Source organism: Bos javanicus, chromosome 18, assembly GCF_032452875.1.
Source record: "Bos javanicus breed banteng chromosome 18, ARS-OSU_banteng_1.0, whole genome shotgun sequence".
NCBI lineage: Eukaryota > Metazoa > Chordata > Mammalia > Artiodactyla > Bovidae > Bos > Bos javanicus.
Window position 1 is genome coordinate 29,589,049 of NC_083885.1, and position 19,383 is coordinate 29,608,431.

Here is a 19,383-nt window from a genome sequence, read left to right on the forward strand (position 1 = left end):
TAAAACATGTTGTTCGTCTTATGTCTATCTAAATATAGCTACACCTAACAGATTTAAAAATGCACTTCCTACAACTGGTCTTCCTAGGGTTCCTTATTATGTGTTATTCCTACCTTTGTTATGAAACGAACATGCCTTCCCCATGGGCTTTTTTTCCCTTCACGTCCTGTCATTTGAAGGTTTAACATTTTGGCCCCATTACTCTAAGACCTCCCCTGTGATCATCCCTATCCTGAGATATTTTAAGCTCTATTTTGGCTCTGGGTTCATGGCACCACGGGCCATTTCTTTTCAGGAGCCAATTTGGTCATAAGTCAGAAGAGAATAACATCTTGGAAAGAAAAATACTCTCTCTCTTTTCCCATGTGGATGATTCTTGCCTATGACTTTGCAGGTTGTAAATGATGCAAATGCACACTATAATGCAGGTTAATCAAATATGAGACAGTGGTATACAAACATATTCAGCATTAACAACATGGAGATATTTACTTGGCCGGGTTTTCCATTTTCACATAAAAATGCCTCATATTCGGATGCGAATTCAGGGGCGTTGTCATTGACATCCAGCACTTTAATAGCAACAGGTACTCGGGATATCTGACTGTGGTTCCCTATGGGAAGGAAAAAATAACATCAGCATTGAGGATACTGCATTTTAACGTGCAACTCAACTTTCTGCTCGAAAGCCTGTGTGTCTGTTTCAACTTCCCTTAATTAGGGTGTTTTCAACATGGTGATTATGGAATCTGACCATTCGGCAAGGAAAAAGAGCAAGCGCTTGGCTGCTTTAAAAAAAAGTATAAATTACTATTCCAAACACCATTTGCTGGAGCTTAGCTTGATAGACGGTCTCTGAACAAATTGCAAGAGGCTTCCTAGATGAAGAAAACTTTATTTTATTGATAAAGCCCATTGTATGAAAGGAAAAATTCTAATATTTATCTCTTTGTTTATCTTGGGTAGAACACAGCCCATTTTTGCACTATTACATGTTTGACTGACTATATATTAAAGATAAACATCAAAAACCCAAAAAAGGCTAGAACCACATTAACTGTTGAGAAGGTATCTTTAATAATGATAAAGGGGATAATCTTAAAGATAGGGACTCATATCTTATATGAATTTTATTTTGTACTAAAAATTGACCTTGGGATCTTTTTGGATTAGATAAGACAAGTTATTTTAATATTGTCATTTTCATAAAGATTTTCATCAGTGTAAACAGATAATAATCTTTTAATCTTTCCATGTCAATTCCAGTAGCATGGAACTTAATGCATAATCCTTAATCTTTAAGTCCTTAAATTTAAAAAGTTATATGCAGACACACACACACAAACATGCATGCACAGAAATAAGGTTCATTAATACATTGCTAACCTGGCCAAATGATAATTTTTTATTTGTAATAAATCCAATACTGTTTGACTCTGATTGTACCATGTAATAATCTTTTGATCATGTGTAAATTACACAGAATGTATTGAAAAATGGAGAAGTATTTGTGTTTCTGTGGCACTGAATATTTATAAGCAAGTCAAAAGATAGATCTTTAGCTTTTGAATATGAAGAAATAGACTTGTATTTGATATATCAAACTCTTCTTTCTGACAGCTGATTAAATTTTGACCTCTGAAACCTTCAAATATTCATTTTTTCCATTAAATATAAAAGTATTTTAAAGCACATGCCAAATAATCAGAGCCATGTTACAAATTTATAGTTGGTTGACCCCACTGGCAATGCTACGAGATTTGAATTGGGTTAACTACCACGGCTATTCACCAATATGCTAATTTGATTAACTATGGATGGATGAACATCATCCTTTGGAATTCCAACCACTAAGTAATGAAACATAATCTCACTTTCCCAAAATCATACCAGTAGCCTCAAATGTCTCACCTCTACTATTCCTTTTTCTTTTACTCTATTATGTCTGATGAATTAACTCATTCCCATTCAGAGCATGCAGCTCCCCACATCAATGTAAGGGAAAGTTTTTGTAGCATGTGACCCTAAGACAAGAAACTTACACTGTACCTTTTATCTACTTGAATCAGGTAGATGAATGAGTTATAAGGTATTTGAAATAAGGTCTGATTATATCCTTAAAGACGTACATCTCTTTTCTAGTCTGACCATGAGCTCAAGAGCAGTTGCTGAAGTATAAAGAGGAATCTAGTGTTTGCAGAAAACAAATAAAGTTTGGTCCCCCATCTCTGTCTTCCACTACCAATGTGATTCTGAAAATGGTATTTAACCTCATTTTATTCCTGAGGAAACTGAACTCAATACCTTGACACTGCAGTTACAGAACTGTTACGTACATTATATGAGAAACAGTTCGAAGTGCTCAGATCATGGTGGGCACATAGGAGTATCTTATAGCCTTTATGTTTTATCAGCGGAAGTGTCAACACTGTCCACATTCAGTGTGCACTATGTCCAGTGCAAGGTATTTCTTAGAGTCGTTTCATTCAGTCCTCACTAAGGAGCTGTGAAATAGGTAATGTGATGTGGAGATGGACGCTCAAATGGCTACATGTCTTTACCAGTACATACCAATTTAAAATTAACTCCAAGACTCCAAAATGTAGTTTTGACCTTCCAAACATGAGTCATGCACACAATATTATATTGATGAAGTTTAAAACAAAATATATTTTGTTCCTTTGTAAGGTAACTAATCACTGTCATTTCTTCAAGAATGCATATAGACTTGCTGTATTTATTTCAAGTTTGACTAAAGTTTGAGTACAAATATAAAAATCAAGCCAGCTAAATCTAATAGGTTGTGCCATCACTGATATTCTCAGAACTGCACTTATAATCAGCCAGCCTCTCTGCGAAACTAAACAATTTAAACTCTGTATTTTTCCTTTTACTTCTGTTTCACCCTAGCAAAGCCTCTTTCCTTGATTAATTTTATTTTGTAATTCTCTGTATTTCAACCTTGAGAACTATTGCTTATTTATTTATATACCAATCATTTCTTCCTTGCCACATTTTTAGACCAACTTTTGTATATATAAATGATTAGAGGAGACTTCTATTATGCTTTAGTCTCATTAACCATTCAGTTCATAAACAAATGACGATCAACACAGACTTGAACAGTGAGTAAATAGGTGCATTGTCTTATAAGACTATATAAATACAAGAAAAAGCTATCATACTCTTTAAACATGATTTTGCTCCTACAGAAGTGAAGAAAATGCTGATCTTATCAAGTTAGATTCACTGAAAATTGTTAATGGGGCAAAGTCTACTAAACGTGATATTTTTGTCTTCCCTCTTATGCCTTGTATACACACACACACACTTCAAAGGCAAACATGAATATAAAGATTTTACTCTCACTATTTTGGCAGAAGGATAATTATGCCAAGGCGCATATTCTTCTCTTTTCTTAATATCACATTTGTAATGAATGTAGTTATCTCGTAGATCTAAATGGCCAGCAGGTGGTAAAACTCAAGCATAGAGGATAGGGAATCTCCATAAGCTTCTTTTTGGGATAACTCTCAACATTAAAGTGCTATATGGTTTCCTCTTATTGTAAGATCTGGAACAAGATACGTGTTTTACTATCCAGGGGCCCAGATCCCTAGAACAATACCATCTAATTTTGTTGTTGTTGTTGTTAAAAGTAATACAGGTTTGGGAGCTATCACTTAATACTGTTATAAGATCACGAGCATATGATCATTGGTGAGTCATTGAAATATTTTTAGATGGATTACAATTTTAAAAATTAGCAGTAAGCTTTCTGACAAGAGAAGTTATGGTTTAATTTGTTTTCTTAAATGTATGAATGTCCCAGACACTTTGAATATTTCTAGAAACTGCTAAAACAAAGAGGAAAACAAAGAAATATGCGTGCATGCTCAGTCCCTTCACTCATGTCCAACTCTTTGTGACCCCATGGACTGCACCCCACTAGGCTCCTCTGTCCATGGGATTTCCCAGGCAAGAATACTGGAGTGGGTTACCATGCCATCCTCCAGGGGATCTTCCTGACTCAGGGATCGAACACACGTTTCCTGCAGCCCCTGCATTGCAGGCAGATTCTTTACCACTGAGCTGTCTGGGAAGCCCCAATAAAATATAACAATGAACTAGTGCTATATATCCCCCAAATATCCCCAAATGTGTTATCATTATCTATATTAGATGAACGTGCATGATTGAAATTATTTCATCTTATCATAATTTTCGACACAAGTGTCATATTTACATGCTGAAGATTCACTTTTATCTAAATTAATGAAATGATGGGAGTTCAAATTTTAAAGATATTATAGAGCAATAAAATTAATTAGATATGCTTCTGAGGAAATTATTCATGTCCTTTGTGACTGGCCCCCAAATGTTTGCCTTTCATCTGATACACAAACATTAAATATAAAGATATTATAATTAGAAACTTGATTAGCATTCATTAAAGATTAATTTTCTAAACACAGGAGAGTGACAAAGTGGTCTGGAAGGAAAAGCGCATTTCAATTGGCCACAAAAGTCAACTCTTTTCACAAATGATGGAAAAAGGCTGAAATGGCACCTGGTATAAACAATTCCTTGACTTCTACCATGTGAATCTTAGTGACTTTCTGTCACCTCTCTGTCACATAGCCTCATGAATTGCCCATTAATTTTGCCCTTTTATAATCAAAGGTAATGGAATACTGCCAAGTCTACGTTACTTGGGAATTTGCTTCTAACTAGTTTCCACAAGCTGCTGTTTTTGCAGGCATTGACTGAAATAAACAACCTCTCCTTTTCAGGCTATAAGAGAGAAAAAATAATTTGACAAATTTAGATATACTGGTGGGCTCAATAAATAATTCTTGAGCCTTCCACGAGTAGAAGGGTGGAAGGCTTGAGCAGTAAATTACAGTCAACAGGGGGAATGCAAAATAAGAGAATTTATAATTGAATAGGGATGAGAGGATGGTGGAAGTTTATAAAATAGGATGATTTGAATTGAATATATGATACAAAACATAGCATCTTAGGAAATTTAAAATAAAACTGATGGAAGTTTCCAAAAAGAGTTTGGAAAATAATTTCAATAGTGAATTTAGGCTCTCTGGTGACTAAGGAAAAAAAGTTTTTGATGCATATTTTATCCATAAATAGTGTGATTATTTCTAAATCATTAGTCATGGTTCATTAATCCATATATTATTAAACAGCATAGAAACGAGGTGAAATATAATTAACCAGTGGACACCAGCAGGATAGAAAAGCTGTTGGGGATTTTTTTTAAATTTTTATTGGACAAATATATCACTTATATGTGGAATCTAATTACAAATGGTATAGATGAACTTATTTACAAAACAGAAATAGACTCACAGATGTAGAAAACAATCTTATGGTCATCAGGGGGGTAAAAGGGGAAAGGAATAAATTGGGAGATTGGGTCTGACATATACATAATGCTTTATATAAAATAGATAACTAATAAGGACCTAATAAGCCCAGGAAACTCTACTCAATATTCTGTTGGGGATATTTTTGATAGGTTTTTCTCTTTACAGTATTATTTTTATGCATTACCCTTTCACTATCATAGCAACTGTATTAATGCATCAGTTAAAACACAATCTATTATTTCCCTCAAATAAATACCAAGAAATTTCAGCATCAAGAGAACCAGTTGATCACCAGAATTTTTACAATTTTTGATTATGTTATTGTGAAAATTCCAGCAAACCAGGCTGTAAAGAGGAGTCATTCTGTTTTATTCCTTAAAATCACCTTCATATTTAGAACAGTTTCCAACTAAATGAGAACTTTAATCAGATGGTGGCTTTGGTATCAAATAAACAAAGCTTGTAAGGTATAGCTTTTGAACCAAGTATGAACCAAGTAGTATGAACCAAGTAGTAACTCTCAGAAGAAAGGTGGGGAAATGCTTTCTCTCACTGTGAATTTTGTGGAGTTAGACATATTTGAAAATGCCTTAAACTCTCCAGAGAAAACAGCTCTTAAATGGTGACTTTAGTTCAAGTCCTCACTGACCCCTGTCTGTGCTCCCTACTGACTGTGAAAACGCATGCTGTTTGGTCCCAGCATTTTCAAATGTTCTCTAAAACGGGAGAAAATGTGTAAGTCTCTTATTTATTACATTCATCTTAAGTGAACCTCCATGTACTGGAGTCCTTGGCAAGCCCTCGCTCCACCTTCTCCTACACTCTATAATGAACCTTCAGTGTCCTTATTTCGGCTCACAAGAGTTGAAGTCCTAAAGAGTACGGTAGGCACATTTATGGTGGTGAAGTTCTATGGAAAAATTTTTAGAGCCATTAAAGTAAGGACTGATGTTATGAACCTCTCAGATACTATGAGTCTATGAAATGTAAAACTTTAACAGTCACATTCTATATAAAGGCAATCTTAATGGCAGTTTATAAATGAAAAATTAGTACTAACGGGAACAGAACTGTTACATTTTCCATTTTTATACTAATATGTTATATAATACTATGCTGCTGTGCACTTAGTCGCTCAGTCATGTCTGACTCTGTGACCCCAAGGACCCTCTGTCCATGGGGATTCTCCAGGCAAGAATACTAGAGTGGGTTTCCATGCCCTCCTCCAGGGGTTATATAATACTGCCTACTTTTAATAGTCTTATTATCATTAACATTTTACTTCAACGTAAAATTTATAAATATGCATTATTTGCCAAACTTTTTCCCAAGATCTTTTTTTAAAATTATTTATTTTTAGTTGAAGGATAATTTCTTTACAATATTGTGTTGGTTTCTGACAAACATCAACATGAATCAACCATAGGTATACATATGTCCCCTCCTTCTTGAACCTCCCTCCCACTTCCTTCCACATTCCACCCCTCTAGGTTGTTAGAGAGCCTTGGTTTGAGTTCCCTGAGTCACACAACAAATTTCCATTGGCTCTCTAATTTACATATGGTTATGTAAAACAACCTGGGTTACTGTGTTACTCTCTGTGTTACTCTCTCCTTACAACCCACCCTCTCCTTCCCCTCTGCCCAACCTCCATGTCCATAAGTCTGTTCTCTATGTCTGTGTTTCCACTGCTGCCCTATAAATAGGTTCATCCATACCATCTTTCTAGATTCCATTTATATGTGTTAATATATGATATTTTTTTCTCTTGTAATAGGTTCTAGGTTCATCCACCTCATTAGAACTGACTCAAATGTGTTCCTTTTTATGGCTGAGTAATATTCCATTGTGTATATGTACAACAGCTGCTTTATCCATTCAGCTGTTGATGGACATCTAGGTTGCTTCCGGGCCTTGGCTATTGTAAACAGTTCTGCAGTGAACATTGGGTTACATGTGTCTTTTTCAATTTTGGTTTCCTCAGGGTATATGCCTCAGAGTGGGATTGCTGGGCCATATGGTAGTTTTATTCCTAGTATTTTAAGGAATCCCCATACTATCTTCCATAGCAGCTTCATCAATTTACATTATCACCAACAGTGCAAGAGGGTTCCCTTTTCTCCACACCCTCTCCAGCATGTATTGTTTGTAGATTTCTTTATGATGGCCATTCTGACTGGTATCAGGTGATATCTCATTGTAGTTTTGATTTGTATTTCTCTAATAATGAAAGATGTTGAGCATTTTTTCACATTTATTAGCCATGTGTATGTCTTCTTTGGAGCAATGTCTGCTTTGGTCTTTTGCCCACTTTTTTTATTGTGTTGTTTGTTTTTCTGGCATTGAGCTGCTTGTATATTTTTGAGATGAATCCTCTGTCAGGTTCACTTTCATGTTTCATTTGATATTATTTTCTCCCATTCTGATGGTTGTCTTTCACCTTATTCATAGTTTCCTTTGCTATGCAAAAACGTATGCTTAATTAGGTCCCACTGGTTAATTTTTGTTTTTACTTCTATTACTCTAGGAGATGGGTCATAGAGGATCTTGTCATGATTTATGTCATAGAGTGTTCTGCCTATGTTTTCTTCTATGAGCTTTATGGTTTCTGGGCTTATATTTAGCTCTTTAATGCATTTTGAGTTTTATTTTTGTGTAGGGTGTTAGGAAGTGTTCTAATTTCATTCTTTTGCACAGAGCTGTCCAGTTTTCCCAGCAACACATTAAATAGACTATCTTTGCCATTGTATATTTTTGCCTCCTTTCAAAGACAAGGTACCCATCTGTGTGTGGGTTTATCTCTGGGCTTTCTGTCTTGTTCCATTGGTCTATATTTCTGTTCTGTGCCAGTACCATACCAACCAGACCTTTTTTTTTTTTTTTTGATAATAAGTCTCCTTCTAGAATTCTAAGTTAGATTTACATAAACCAGTGATTCATCTTTTATGATTTCTGGGTATTTTTAAAGATTAAGATAACACTGGCTTATAACATTATATAAACTTCATGTGTACAACATGAGTTCAACTTCAATGTACACTAATGTGCTTCCCAAGATACTTTTAACGCTTTATGTCTGCTTATCAGTTTGTTTCTTTTTGTTGTCTATATTATTTTGTGTTGTGTGTGCATATGCACACGCATTTTATATGTTTGTTTTATGTACACCTCTCTTTTTTACTGTGTACTACTCTTGCTGAATTTGTAGCTGGAAAATATCGACTCCCTCCTTTCACAGCCCTAAGTACATGTTTAAATCCTTCTTATACATCTCATCTTTTTTCATACTATAAGAGGAGAGGAATCAAAGTTTTGTAATGAGTTTATTATTCCTTACATCTCCTTTAGTAATCTAAGTCTTTGCAAAGTCTCTAATTCTACTCTGGCAACAAAAATTGCATTATGCTTCCATTACTAAATCTTCAGTGTTTTTTTTCTTCCCTTATTATTTCAAATAGGATTGGTTCAAAATTATTGGAACTGAATTTCTTGGGATTATTCTCACAATGCAATTCAATTTAAATCCTTTATATATTAGAACCTTAATAATGGAGACTCACACTTTCAGAGGAATATAGATTTATCTAATATTCAGTTTAAATGCTCATTCAACAGCAGCTTACAGTAACAATTGTACATGCACACATAAACACACACGTTTTATCAGAGAAGAAAACCACTATTGTAAACTACCCAGCATGTGTTGCATGATCTGTTATGTACTATCTCTTTGAGGTTTGTTGGGTTACCATGAAGACATTATTTTCTTAAGTGGGAATTTGCCTTCAGGGTATCTAAGACTTAAATTTATATAACTCACATATCAGAGCAAGTAGTAAAGAAATATCCATCTGTGAACATCCAGTGTGCCTAGAAATCATGTGGACTTTAGTCAACTTGCCCATATTAGTCAAAGCCAGGAAGTGGTAAAGCTGAAATATTAGTCCAGAGCAGTGTCATCAATAAGTAAAAAAGACACACACAGAAACAAACAAAAGCAATTCCCCACAGGCTCTCTTTTAGCATAGCACTTGTAAAAGACAATCTTACAATACCATACTTTTAAGATGGACTGTTTCCCAAACAATACACTATCCTAATAAACTAATAATATCAAAGAAAGATGTGATGATTCCATTAACATTAAATTTTTGTTAGTCAATTTATCTTTAGAAATATACGTGTTAATTTTTTGGGTAATTTCCTTACATTTTTAGTGTGAGATCAACTTTTGTACTTGAAGTAAGCCATGAAAACAATAAACTGTATAAATCTCAAGATTTTATTCCAGTGTATTTTTGTAAGATGAACATACCCCATATAACCATCACTCAGATCAAGATATCCAGCATAACTAGCATCCCAAAAGGTTCCATGTACCCCTTCTAGGTCATTATGCCCTTCAAGGTAACCTCTGTTCTGTTTCTTTTTAAAATGTATTGTTATTATTATTATTTTGGCTGCCCTGGGTCTATGTCACTGTGTGCAGGCTTTCTCTAGTTGCAGGGGGAGTTAGGTCTACTCTCCAGTCACAGTGCATGGACTTACTGTGTTGGCCTCTCTTGCTGTGGAGCATTGGCTCTGAGCATGCAAGCTTATGTAGTTGCAGCTCGTGGCCTCGAGTGTGTGGGCTTAGTAGTTGTGGGGCGCGTAGGATCTTCCCAGACCAGGAACTGAACCCATGTCCCCTGCATTGGCAGTCAGATTCTTAACCAATGGACCAACAGAGAAGTCCTACTCTGTTTCTGAACATTATATTAGTTTGCCTTCTTCAGAACATTATAAAGTACACACTTTTGTATCTGACTTCTTTAGCTCAATATACTATTTGCAAATTCATTCATGAGATTGTAGGCAGTTGCAGTTCACTCTTTTTCATTCTTTGGAAAAGAATTTCATTGTATACATATACCACAGCTTATTCATTTATCCTCTTACTGGTGGATATTTGGTGTGTTTTAGTTTCATGCTCTTCTGAAATGTGCTGCTATAAATATTTTGTGTATTTCTGTTGATGCACAAATACATGGATTCCAGTATGTAACGTACTAAAGAATAGAGTGGAATATTATAGAACATGGTCCCTTTCAAGTTTAGCATAAGCTTCCAAATATTTTTCTAATGTGGGTGTGCCAATTTACACTCCGACTAGCAATACATAGAAGTTCAAGCTGCTGCATGTCTTTAGGACACTTGGAAAAGTCAATTATTTATTATATTTTTAATTTTAACCATTGCAGAGACATATAGTTATATTTTAGTTTCCTCGTATTTTAATATTAATATCTTGATGATTTGATGTTAAAGACATATTATGCTTACTGGTCACTTGGATATATTCTTTTGTGAATGATCTGTTCCACTTTTTGTCATGTTTTAACTGGGTTGTCTTTGTTTTTCTAATAGATAGCCATACTATATATTAAGGATATGTGTCCTTTGCTAGATATGAGTATCACAATAGCCTTGCCTAGTCTTTGGGTTACTTTTTCACTCTTAATAGTAACTTTTGATGAGCATAAATTCTTAATTAATAAAGTTGAATTCATCAGTCTTCATTCCTATTAACTTTAATACTTTTTGCAATATATTCATTAATTATGCAAGTAATTAATGCAAATTATGCAAATAACCAAGAATTTGAAAGTTATTATTTTTTAGAAGATACAACTTTTCTCACATTTATATCTCTGATGTCTCTGAAGATTACTAAAATTGGTGGTCTGAGTTAAAGGCCAAGGTTCAATTTTATCCACTCATGTATACCCAGTTCACAATCAACATCATTGTAAGTTCATCTGCCATATCTTTATCATAAATCGGTTGAGTATTTTTGTACAGACTTGTTCCTGGAATTCTCTTTTCTCTTTGTATCTTTTTGTATCTTTATGCTCATACAATCCTCTTTTATTAACTCTTTATAATACATCTTATATAGTTGTTATGAATATAATAAGCTCAACAATTTTTCTTTTAAAATATTTTCTTCATTGTTTTTCCCTTTACTTTTTATTTTACAAATTTTAGTGTTATTTGCCAAACTGTGGGCATGCACACACACATATACACACATACACAGCTGCTGGAATATTGATTGATATTGCAAAGAGTCTACCAATAAATTTAAAGAGGATTGACATCTTTTACATTTGAATCTCCAAATCATGAAGTATGTTATATTTCATTTATTTAGATCAGTTTCCCAGGTGGCTTAGTGGTAAAGAACCTGCCTGCAAATGCAGAAGATGTAAGAGACACGGGTTTGATCCCTATGTCAGGAAGATCCCCTGTAGGACAGCACGGCAACCCACTCCAGTATTCTTGCCTGGAGAATCCCCATGGACAGAGGAGTCTGGATGGCTACAGTCCATAGAGTCTCAAAGAGTTGGACATGACCGAAGCGACTGAACATAATTTCTCTCCGTAATGTTCTGTAGTTTTCTGTTTAGAAGTCATATACTTCATTCATTAGGTTTTTTCATTATTTAGTTGAAGTCTTTTTACTATTATAAGTAGTATCTTTATTTTCTGACTGGTGGTGGTGTTATTTTAAATCATATTTTTATTTTCAAACTCTAACAAGCATGCAAATTTTGCTTATTATTTGTAATAGTTTAATTTTGATTTTTTCATTTTTATGTACTCAATCATGTTGTCTCTGAATAGTGACAACTTTATTTCTTCCTTTCCAACATTTATATTTTAATTTCTCATTTCCAATCTCAGGAAGAAAGCTTTCCATATATTGCCCATTAGGTCTGGTATATGCTGTTTGTTTTCTGTAGCTATCCTTTATCAGATTAAGTTCTCTTCTATTTCTAGTGTGCAAAGAGCTTTTTCATGAACAAGAGATGAATATATAACATTTTCTACATCTGTTGAGAATGATCATATGTTTTCTCTTCTCTTCCCTCAGTACTTTAATTCACATTAATAGATTTTCAAAAGTTATCATCGGTCCTTGTATTCCTGTGTAATATTATATTTAGTGGTTTTGATTTGCTAACATGTAACTAGCATATGCTAATATGTATATGAGAAGCAGGCTATTAATTCTATTTTCTTATAATACTCTTGTCAATTTTAGCATTAAGATTATGCTGGCTTTATGACATAAAGTGGAAAATGCTCCCTCTTTTACTTTTCTCTGATAAAGTTTGTGTCAGGTTCATTTGGGCATGATGAGTCATATGTTAAGTTAGTAATTATGGATTCAGTTGAGAAAATGATAGACATATTTTTCTTTTTCTTACATATGCCAGTTTGCACCAAACATATTTTTCAACTTATTAGTCCATCTCATATATATTTTAATCCTTATTCCATACCTATATTAATAATGTTCAGTTATTTTTTAATATCTGTAGAATCTATAATGAAGTCCCCTTTGCCATTTTTTTCTATGCCCCAAGGCGATGGCACCCCACTCCAGTACTCTTGCCTGGAAAATCCCATGGGCGGAGGAGCCTGGTGGGCTGCAGTCAGTGGGGTCGCTAAGAGTCGGTGACGACTGAGCGACTTCACTTTCACTTTTCACTTTCATGCAGTGGAGAAGGAAATGGCAACCCACTCCAGTGTTCTTGCCTGGATAATCCAGGACGGGAAGCCTGGTGGGCTGCCGTCTATGGGGTCACACAGAGTCGGACACGACTGAGGTGACTTAGCAGCAGCAGCATGCAGTGGAAATGCTGAGTTCTAACCATTGAACCAGCAGAGAATTCCGTGGCATTTCTGATATTGGCTACTTGTACCTTTACTATTTTTTCTTGCAAGATTTTATCAGCTTTATTTACCTTTGCAAATAAACAGTTTTTGACTTTGTTGAATTTCAGGACTGTATATTTGTATTCAATTTCATTACATTCTACCCTGTATTTATCTTCACCTCACTACTGGTTTTTAATTTTCTGTTCACTTTCAGCCTTTTTGAAGTGGATGCTTAGATAATTGATTTTGAGCATTTCTTCTTTTTTAATATAGACATTTAAGGCTAATTTCTCTCTAGGCACTGTGTTAGCTGTGTTTCACAAGTTTTGTCATGTCATTATTTTCTTATCATTCATTTTTCAAATGTGCTAATTCTCTTTGTGATTTTATTCTGTTTTCCAGTCATTTAGAGATGCATGGCTTAATTTCCAGTACTTCGGATAATTTCAGACAGAGCTTTTTGTTATTTATTTCTAGCTTAATTCCACTGTGTTAAGAAAGTGTACTCTGCTTGGAGTCCTGAGACTTGATTTATGGCCTAATTTTGGCTATGTTGGGTAAATGTTTCAAGTGTGTTTGGCAGTTATCATATTTTTATAATTTTCAAGAGCAGTGTTTATATACATTTCAACTGGACAAGTTCACTAATCATGATATTCAAATACTTTCTATCCTTAGTAATTTCTTGTTTACTTGTTTGATTGGTAGAGAGTTGTAGGATAAAATTTTCATTTACAAGTGTTGACTTGTCTATTTCATCATTTGTATATGTCATTTTTTTTTTTTTTGCTTTATGTACTTGGCAAACATCTTATTATTATGTATACATAACTTCAGAATTTTTATATCTTCCTGTTGAATTTAATTATTTATCGTTATGAAAAATGTCTCTTTATCTTTGGTAATATTTCTTTCTCCTTAGTCTATAGGTGAACTATTTCGGTTTTAATTTGCATAGATCTTTTTACAATCATTTGTCTTTATGTGTTCTTATACTTGAGGTTCGTTTCTGATAAAAAGAGCTTCCCTGGTGGCTCAGATGGTAAAGAATCTGCCTGCAATGCTGAGACCCAGGTTTGATTCCTGGATCGGGAAAATCCCCTGGAGAAGGGGATGACAACTCACTCCACTGTTTTTGCCTGGAAAATCCCATGGATAGATGAGCCTTGCAGGCTACAGTCTACGGGGTTGCAAAGAGTCAGACATGACTGAGCAACTAACACTTTCACTTTATGATTAAAAAAAAAAAAAAGATTTGAAAATTGATGCTTTTTTCCCCACTCTGACAAAGAATGTCTTTTAACTGAAGTGTGTAGTTTATTTATAGGCATCTTCCCTGGTGGCTCAGACAGTAAAATATTTGTCTGCAATGCAGAAGAACCGGGTTTGATCCCTGGATTGGAAAGATCCTTGGAGAAGGGAATGGCTCCCCTTCAGTATTCTTGCCTGGAGTATTTCATTACTGTGATTTTATATCTGGGTTTTAATTTCTTGTTGTCATTGCTGTTTAGTTGCTAAGTCATGTCCAACTCTTTTGTGACCCCATGCACCGTAGCCCACCAGGCTCCTCTGTCAGGATTTTCCAGGCAAGAATACTGAAATGGGTTGCCATTTCCTTCTCCAGAGGATCTTCCTGACCCAGGGATCAAACCCTCATTTCCTGCATTTGCAGGCAGATTCTTTACCACTGAGCCACCTGGGAATTGCACTTAAAGTTTTCTTCATCAGTTCTTTCTCATTTTACTTTTCTATATTTTTTTTTTTTGATTCGTAAGTTTTAATTTTTTATTTGCTCCAACTAATAAGCTAAAGGGGGAAATGAAATAATTAAAACTTACGAATTCAAAAAAAGAAAAGAGGGTTTAACCTATTTACTATATAGTCTTCTATTAACATTATTTTAGTGGTAACCTTAAATATCATATTTATATTTGTGTCACTGACTTATTAGAACATGCTTTGAAGTAATGCCTCAAACATTCTATGTACAATGCAAGGACGTTTATAATGCATTATTTATGCCATTTTATTACCCCTTTCCTGGATCTAGGTTTTAATTCTGGAAATTAGATATGAAAATGTGTTCTATTCCTTCAGATAGAGTTGATTTTTTTTCCTCACAGGAAGGTCTTTATGGATAGATAGATCACCTCGATACTCTTAGGCTGGAATTCAGAATTTATGAGGGCTAATTTAACTTCTAGTTTTCCCTTAGTTCTAGAGATTACTCTTTCTGTTAAGCTACAATTTTTATTTTAGCTTTTTAGCCTCTTAGCACACTCGCTGATAGGTTTGAAATCCCTTTACTCCTGTACGTGTTAAGATTTGTTAAATGCATCATGGGAGAAAACCACCCATAATGCTCTGAAATCTTCTTTTCAAATGCCTCCTTGCTGTAGACTTGGTCTCTCCATTTCTGGACACTTTGGTAGCCCTGAACTACAATTGTCTCCACAGTCCCACGAGACACTGGTAAACTCCAAGTCACTGATTTCTACATGGTTTCTATGCTCTGTGAGTTGAATCAGTTAAAGCCCGGAAGGAAATAGGCAGTGCTAAGCTGAGTCACTTCAATTTGTTTCCTTTCTTTATGGTATTTTGGCTTAAGTACTGATTACCTTTGAATACCTTCTTTTCCTCTAATTTTGTAGTTTCTCAGTGCTGAAAATTAGTCAGGTATAAGCTACCATCAGATACAAAAGAAAAAGACATAATTTTCTCCCATCCCATTGTGGTATAATAGGTTCATTGTTTCCCCAAGAAAATCAAACTATAAATCTCCCCGTACTTGTGGAACAATGGACAGAATATCACTATAAAATGACCCTAATCCTCCATGAGTTAGTGCCTTGCAAGATTCAGGTATGGCAATTAAGATTGTGTTATCTTTGGTTAATGCTTTGACAACAAAGCCAGAACAGTCTCCTGAGATTCTTTTCCTCAGTCTGTGCTTTGGTCACAATAAATTATGCATTTATTTTGACAGTGGACCAAGATATATAAAACACACTGAGTTACAAAAACAAATACATAATTCAAGATAAATGATGAGCAGAGATGGTAAAATGACTACAGTGACCCACCACCTCACTGTCAAGTAGATGATAATAAAATAGATGATGTTGATTTATTCCCAGATGTTAACATTAAATAGTTTGAATAGATGTGAATGTAAACATAGACATACATAATTACATCCATATATTGATACTTCCTCCGGCTGCCTTTACAGCCACAAAATCATTTATCAATATATATTAGAAAGGCAACTAGACAGAATATCATGTATTCTTTTAATAAAACTTAAAAAGATATATTGGGTGAAATATGTGAATCAATAAGTAATAGGAAGCATGATGTGTTTTTTATAACTGTATTTGGAGAAGCAATGCAGAACACCTGTATATAATGGTGTTGTGCATCTCAGAATTTCTATAAACCAATCTTTCTCTCCCTCCCTCTCTCTGTTTCTTGTTATAGATAAAAGTTAGGTGCTAAATGTAAAAACTTTAAAACGACTTACTCTGTTAGAGGAAGGTTAATAAACTCTTCCCGGACCCAGTAAATCTATCATGCAAATTTGCAATGTAGAGCAACAGAGATGCTGAAAGGGACACCAAGTATCAAGCTTACTTCCAAACATTGCAAGAGAGAAAACACAGGCCAGTATTGAAATCTTCAATGTTGTTAGGAAAATACTTGCAAATAATGGTGAAAAAGAAAAACAACTGGATCTGTCTGTTTTTTGTTTGTTGAACTAAATTTATGGAGAATGACACAAAGCCCTGTATGCTACCAAAATACTTTCTAAAAAAAATAAGGTCAGAAACAAAAATGAAAAGTAATTTTTCCTTAATACACCAGGAAAAAAAAGGATGCAAGAGAAAACCACTGCCAGCGAAATGCTAAGTTCTGTTGTTGGCACGTGCACTATTGCTGTTGTAAATAAGATACTTGCTTGTGGTAGTCTGTTCCTGACATGGCCTAGCGTTATTGGGGTGGATCTTTGATTAGTCATTTGTGTAAACAGTAACTTACGCCCATATATGGGCACATTCCTCTATAACATTAATCATTTTGAGGTCTGTTTTCTCCATCAAGATACTAGAACCATCAGTGGAGAATGAACCACTTTAGTTAACTTCTTTCTGAGCTCCATTAGGTGACATGGAAAACTGTATGCTTGGGGTCCAAGCTTTGAGTATTCTCTATATAAGTCTTAGTACAATCAAGGAGAAGGCAATGGCAACCCACTCTAGTACTCTTGCCTGGAAAATCCCATGGATGGAGGAGCCTGGTAGGCTGCAGTCCAGGGGGTCTCGAAGAGTCAGACACGAATGAGCGACTTCAGTTTCACTTTTTACTTTTATGCATTGGAGAAGGAAATGGCAACCCATTCCAGTGTTCTTGCCTGGAGAATCTCAGGGATGGCAGAGCTGCTGTCTATGGGGTCACAGAGAGTCAGACAGGACTGAAGCGACTTAGCAGCAGCAGCAGCAGTATAATCAAACTGATAGTCAATTCCTATTTGGAAACCCAAAGCCTACTCCAGAATAATCTATATCAGATATATCAGAGTGCCATCATCATCTTAAGAAACTGTTTGCTATTTATTGAACGCTTACATTCAGGCACCATGCTTTTATCTCTATACAACTCTACAGCTAAAGTAATATGATTATTTCCTCTCATAAGCATTTAACAAGTTAATAATTTTAAACTTCTGTGCTTTTCTCATAAAAAAAAAAAAAACCTTTAATTGAAGGATGATTGCTTAACAATGTCATGTTGGTTTCTGCTGTACAACAAAGTGAATCAGCTATATCTATACATAGATCCCCTCCCTCTTGAGCCTGTCTCCCGCCCCATGCCCATCCACCCCTCTAGATTATCACAGAACCCCAGCTGAGCTCCCTGTGCTGCTAGTAGCTTCCCACTAGAGTTCTATTTCACACATGGTAGTGTATATATGTCAGGGCTGCATCCCACCCTCTCCTTCCCCCACTGTGTCTGCAGGTTCATTCTCTACTTCTGCGTCTCTATCCCTGCCCTTCAAATAAGTCCTTCAGTACTGTTTTTTTCTAGATTCAACCAACAAATATTGACCTTATACTTACTGGGTGCCAGATACTCTTTTAGGACAGGAGATACCAAATAGAAAAGACACACAAACAAAAACATGGGTTATTATATTCACACATAAATGAGGGTAGGGGTGGAGACTCTCAGGTGTAGATGAAGACTATGAACCAAAATAAAACCAGGTAAAATAAAAGATACAAATGTTAGTACTCAACTTTTCACTTGGTACGTATATATACAGCACTCTAATATCAAGTTTATTGATGTGTTAACCTCCTTTCTCTATTTTCTTATCTGAACAATCAATTCTCTCCTTTCTTTAATTAAAAATCTAATAATTTGACCCTGAGCATTCATCCTCAATATGGAAATGAAATGAGACTGACTCCTTTTTCTTGATGATTCCTGGAAAACTATATCTACTCTTAGCAGAGGCCTGCTGGCCACTAGAGATGATCACAGAGTTAACGGCTTCCAAAGGTCCCAGCTCAAGTACATCCTTCAGTACTTCTGCCAACTGATGCTCTGAAGAGGGTACTGCCTATTGGCAGGGGGGTGAGGGGTCCTGGAGGAATGCGATTTTCTTTTTAATTTTCTTTTATGGAGGAAACAAATGATTTTATTGAATTCTGGCTATTGAAGCCATAACTGACAAATACTAAAAGAGGGTACTAAATTCACTTCATTTGAAACATCTAAAATAAAAACTTAGGCAGTTTTTCTCAAATTCTCATGGATTTCAGAACATTTGGTAAAATTTGACTTGATGTGTTTGACTGGAGCCTGTGCATATGTGTGTAGGAAGTTGCTTCAGTCATGTCCTACTCTTTGCAACCTCATGGACTGTAGACTGTCAGGCTCCTCTGTCCATGGGGATTCTCTGCAAGAATGCTGGAGTGGCTTGCCATGCCCTCCTCCACGGGATCTTCCTGACCCAGGGATTGAACCCATGTCTCTTATGTCTCCTGCATTGGCAGGAGAGTTCTTTACAATTGGTGCCACCGAGGATGCCCTAATTGGATCCCAGAAACTTTTATTAGGAAAAAAATAATCCAAACGGATTTCAGAGGTATTTATTTAGTTTTGGCTGTGCTGGGCCGTTACTGTGGAAGGACTTTTTCTAGCTGTGGCAAATGGGGGCTACTCTCTAGTTGCAGTTTGTAGGTGTCTCATTGTGGTGGCTTCTCGTTGCAGAGCATGGGTTCTA

At 35.4% G+C, this 19,383-nt stretch overlaps 1 protein-coding gene across 4 annotated transcripts in view; it reads right to left on the minus strand.

Annotated features, from left to right (window-relative positions):
- CDH8 (cadherin 8) overlaps nt 1–19,383 on the minus strand; it is a 407,409-nt gene that overhangs the window by 75,882 nt on the left and 312,144 nt on the right. For all 4 annotated transcript variants that reach the window (XM_061387406.1, XM_061387408.1, XM_061387407.1 and 1 more), the window contains one exon: nt 493–614. In XM_061387406.1, coding sequence (XP_061243390.1) covers nt 493–614 — 122 coding nt within the window. The remainder of the gene's footprint in view (nt 1–492; nt 615–19,383) is intronic.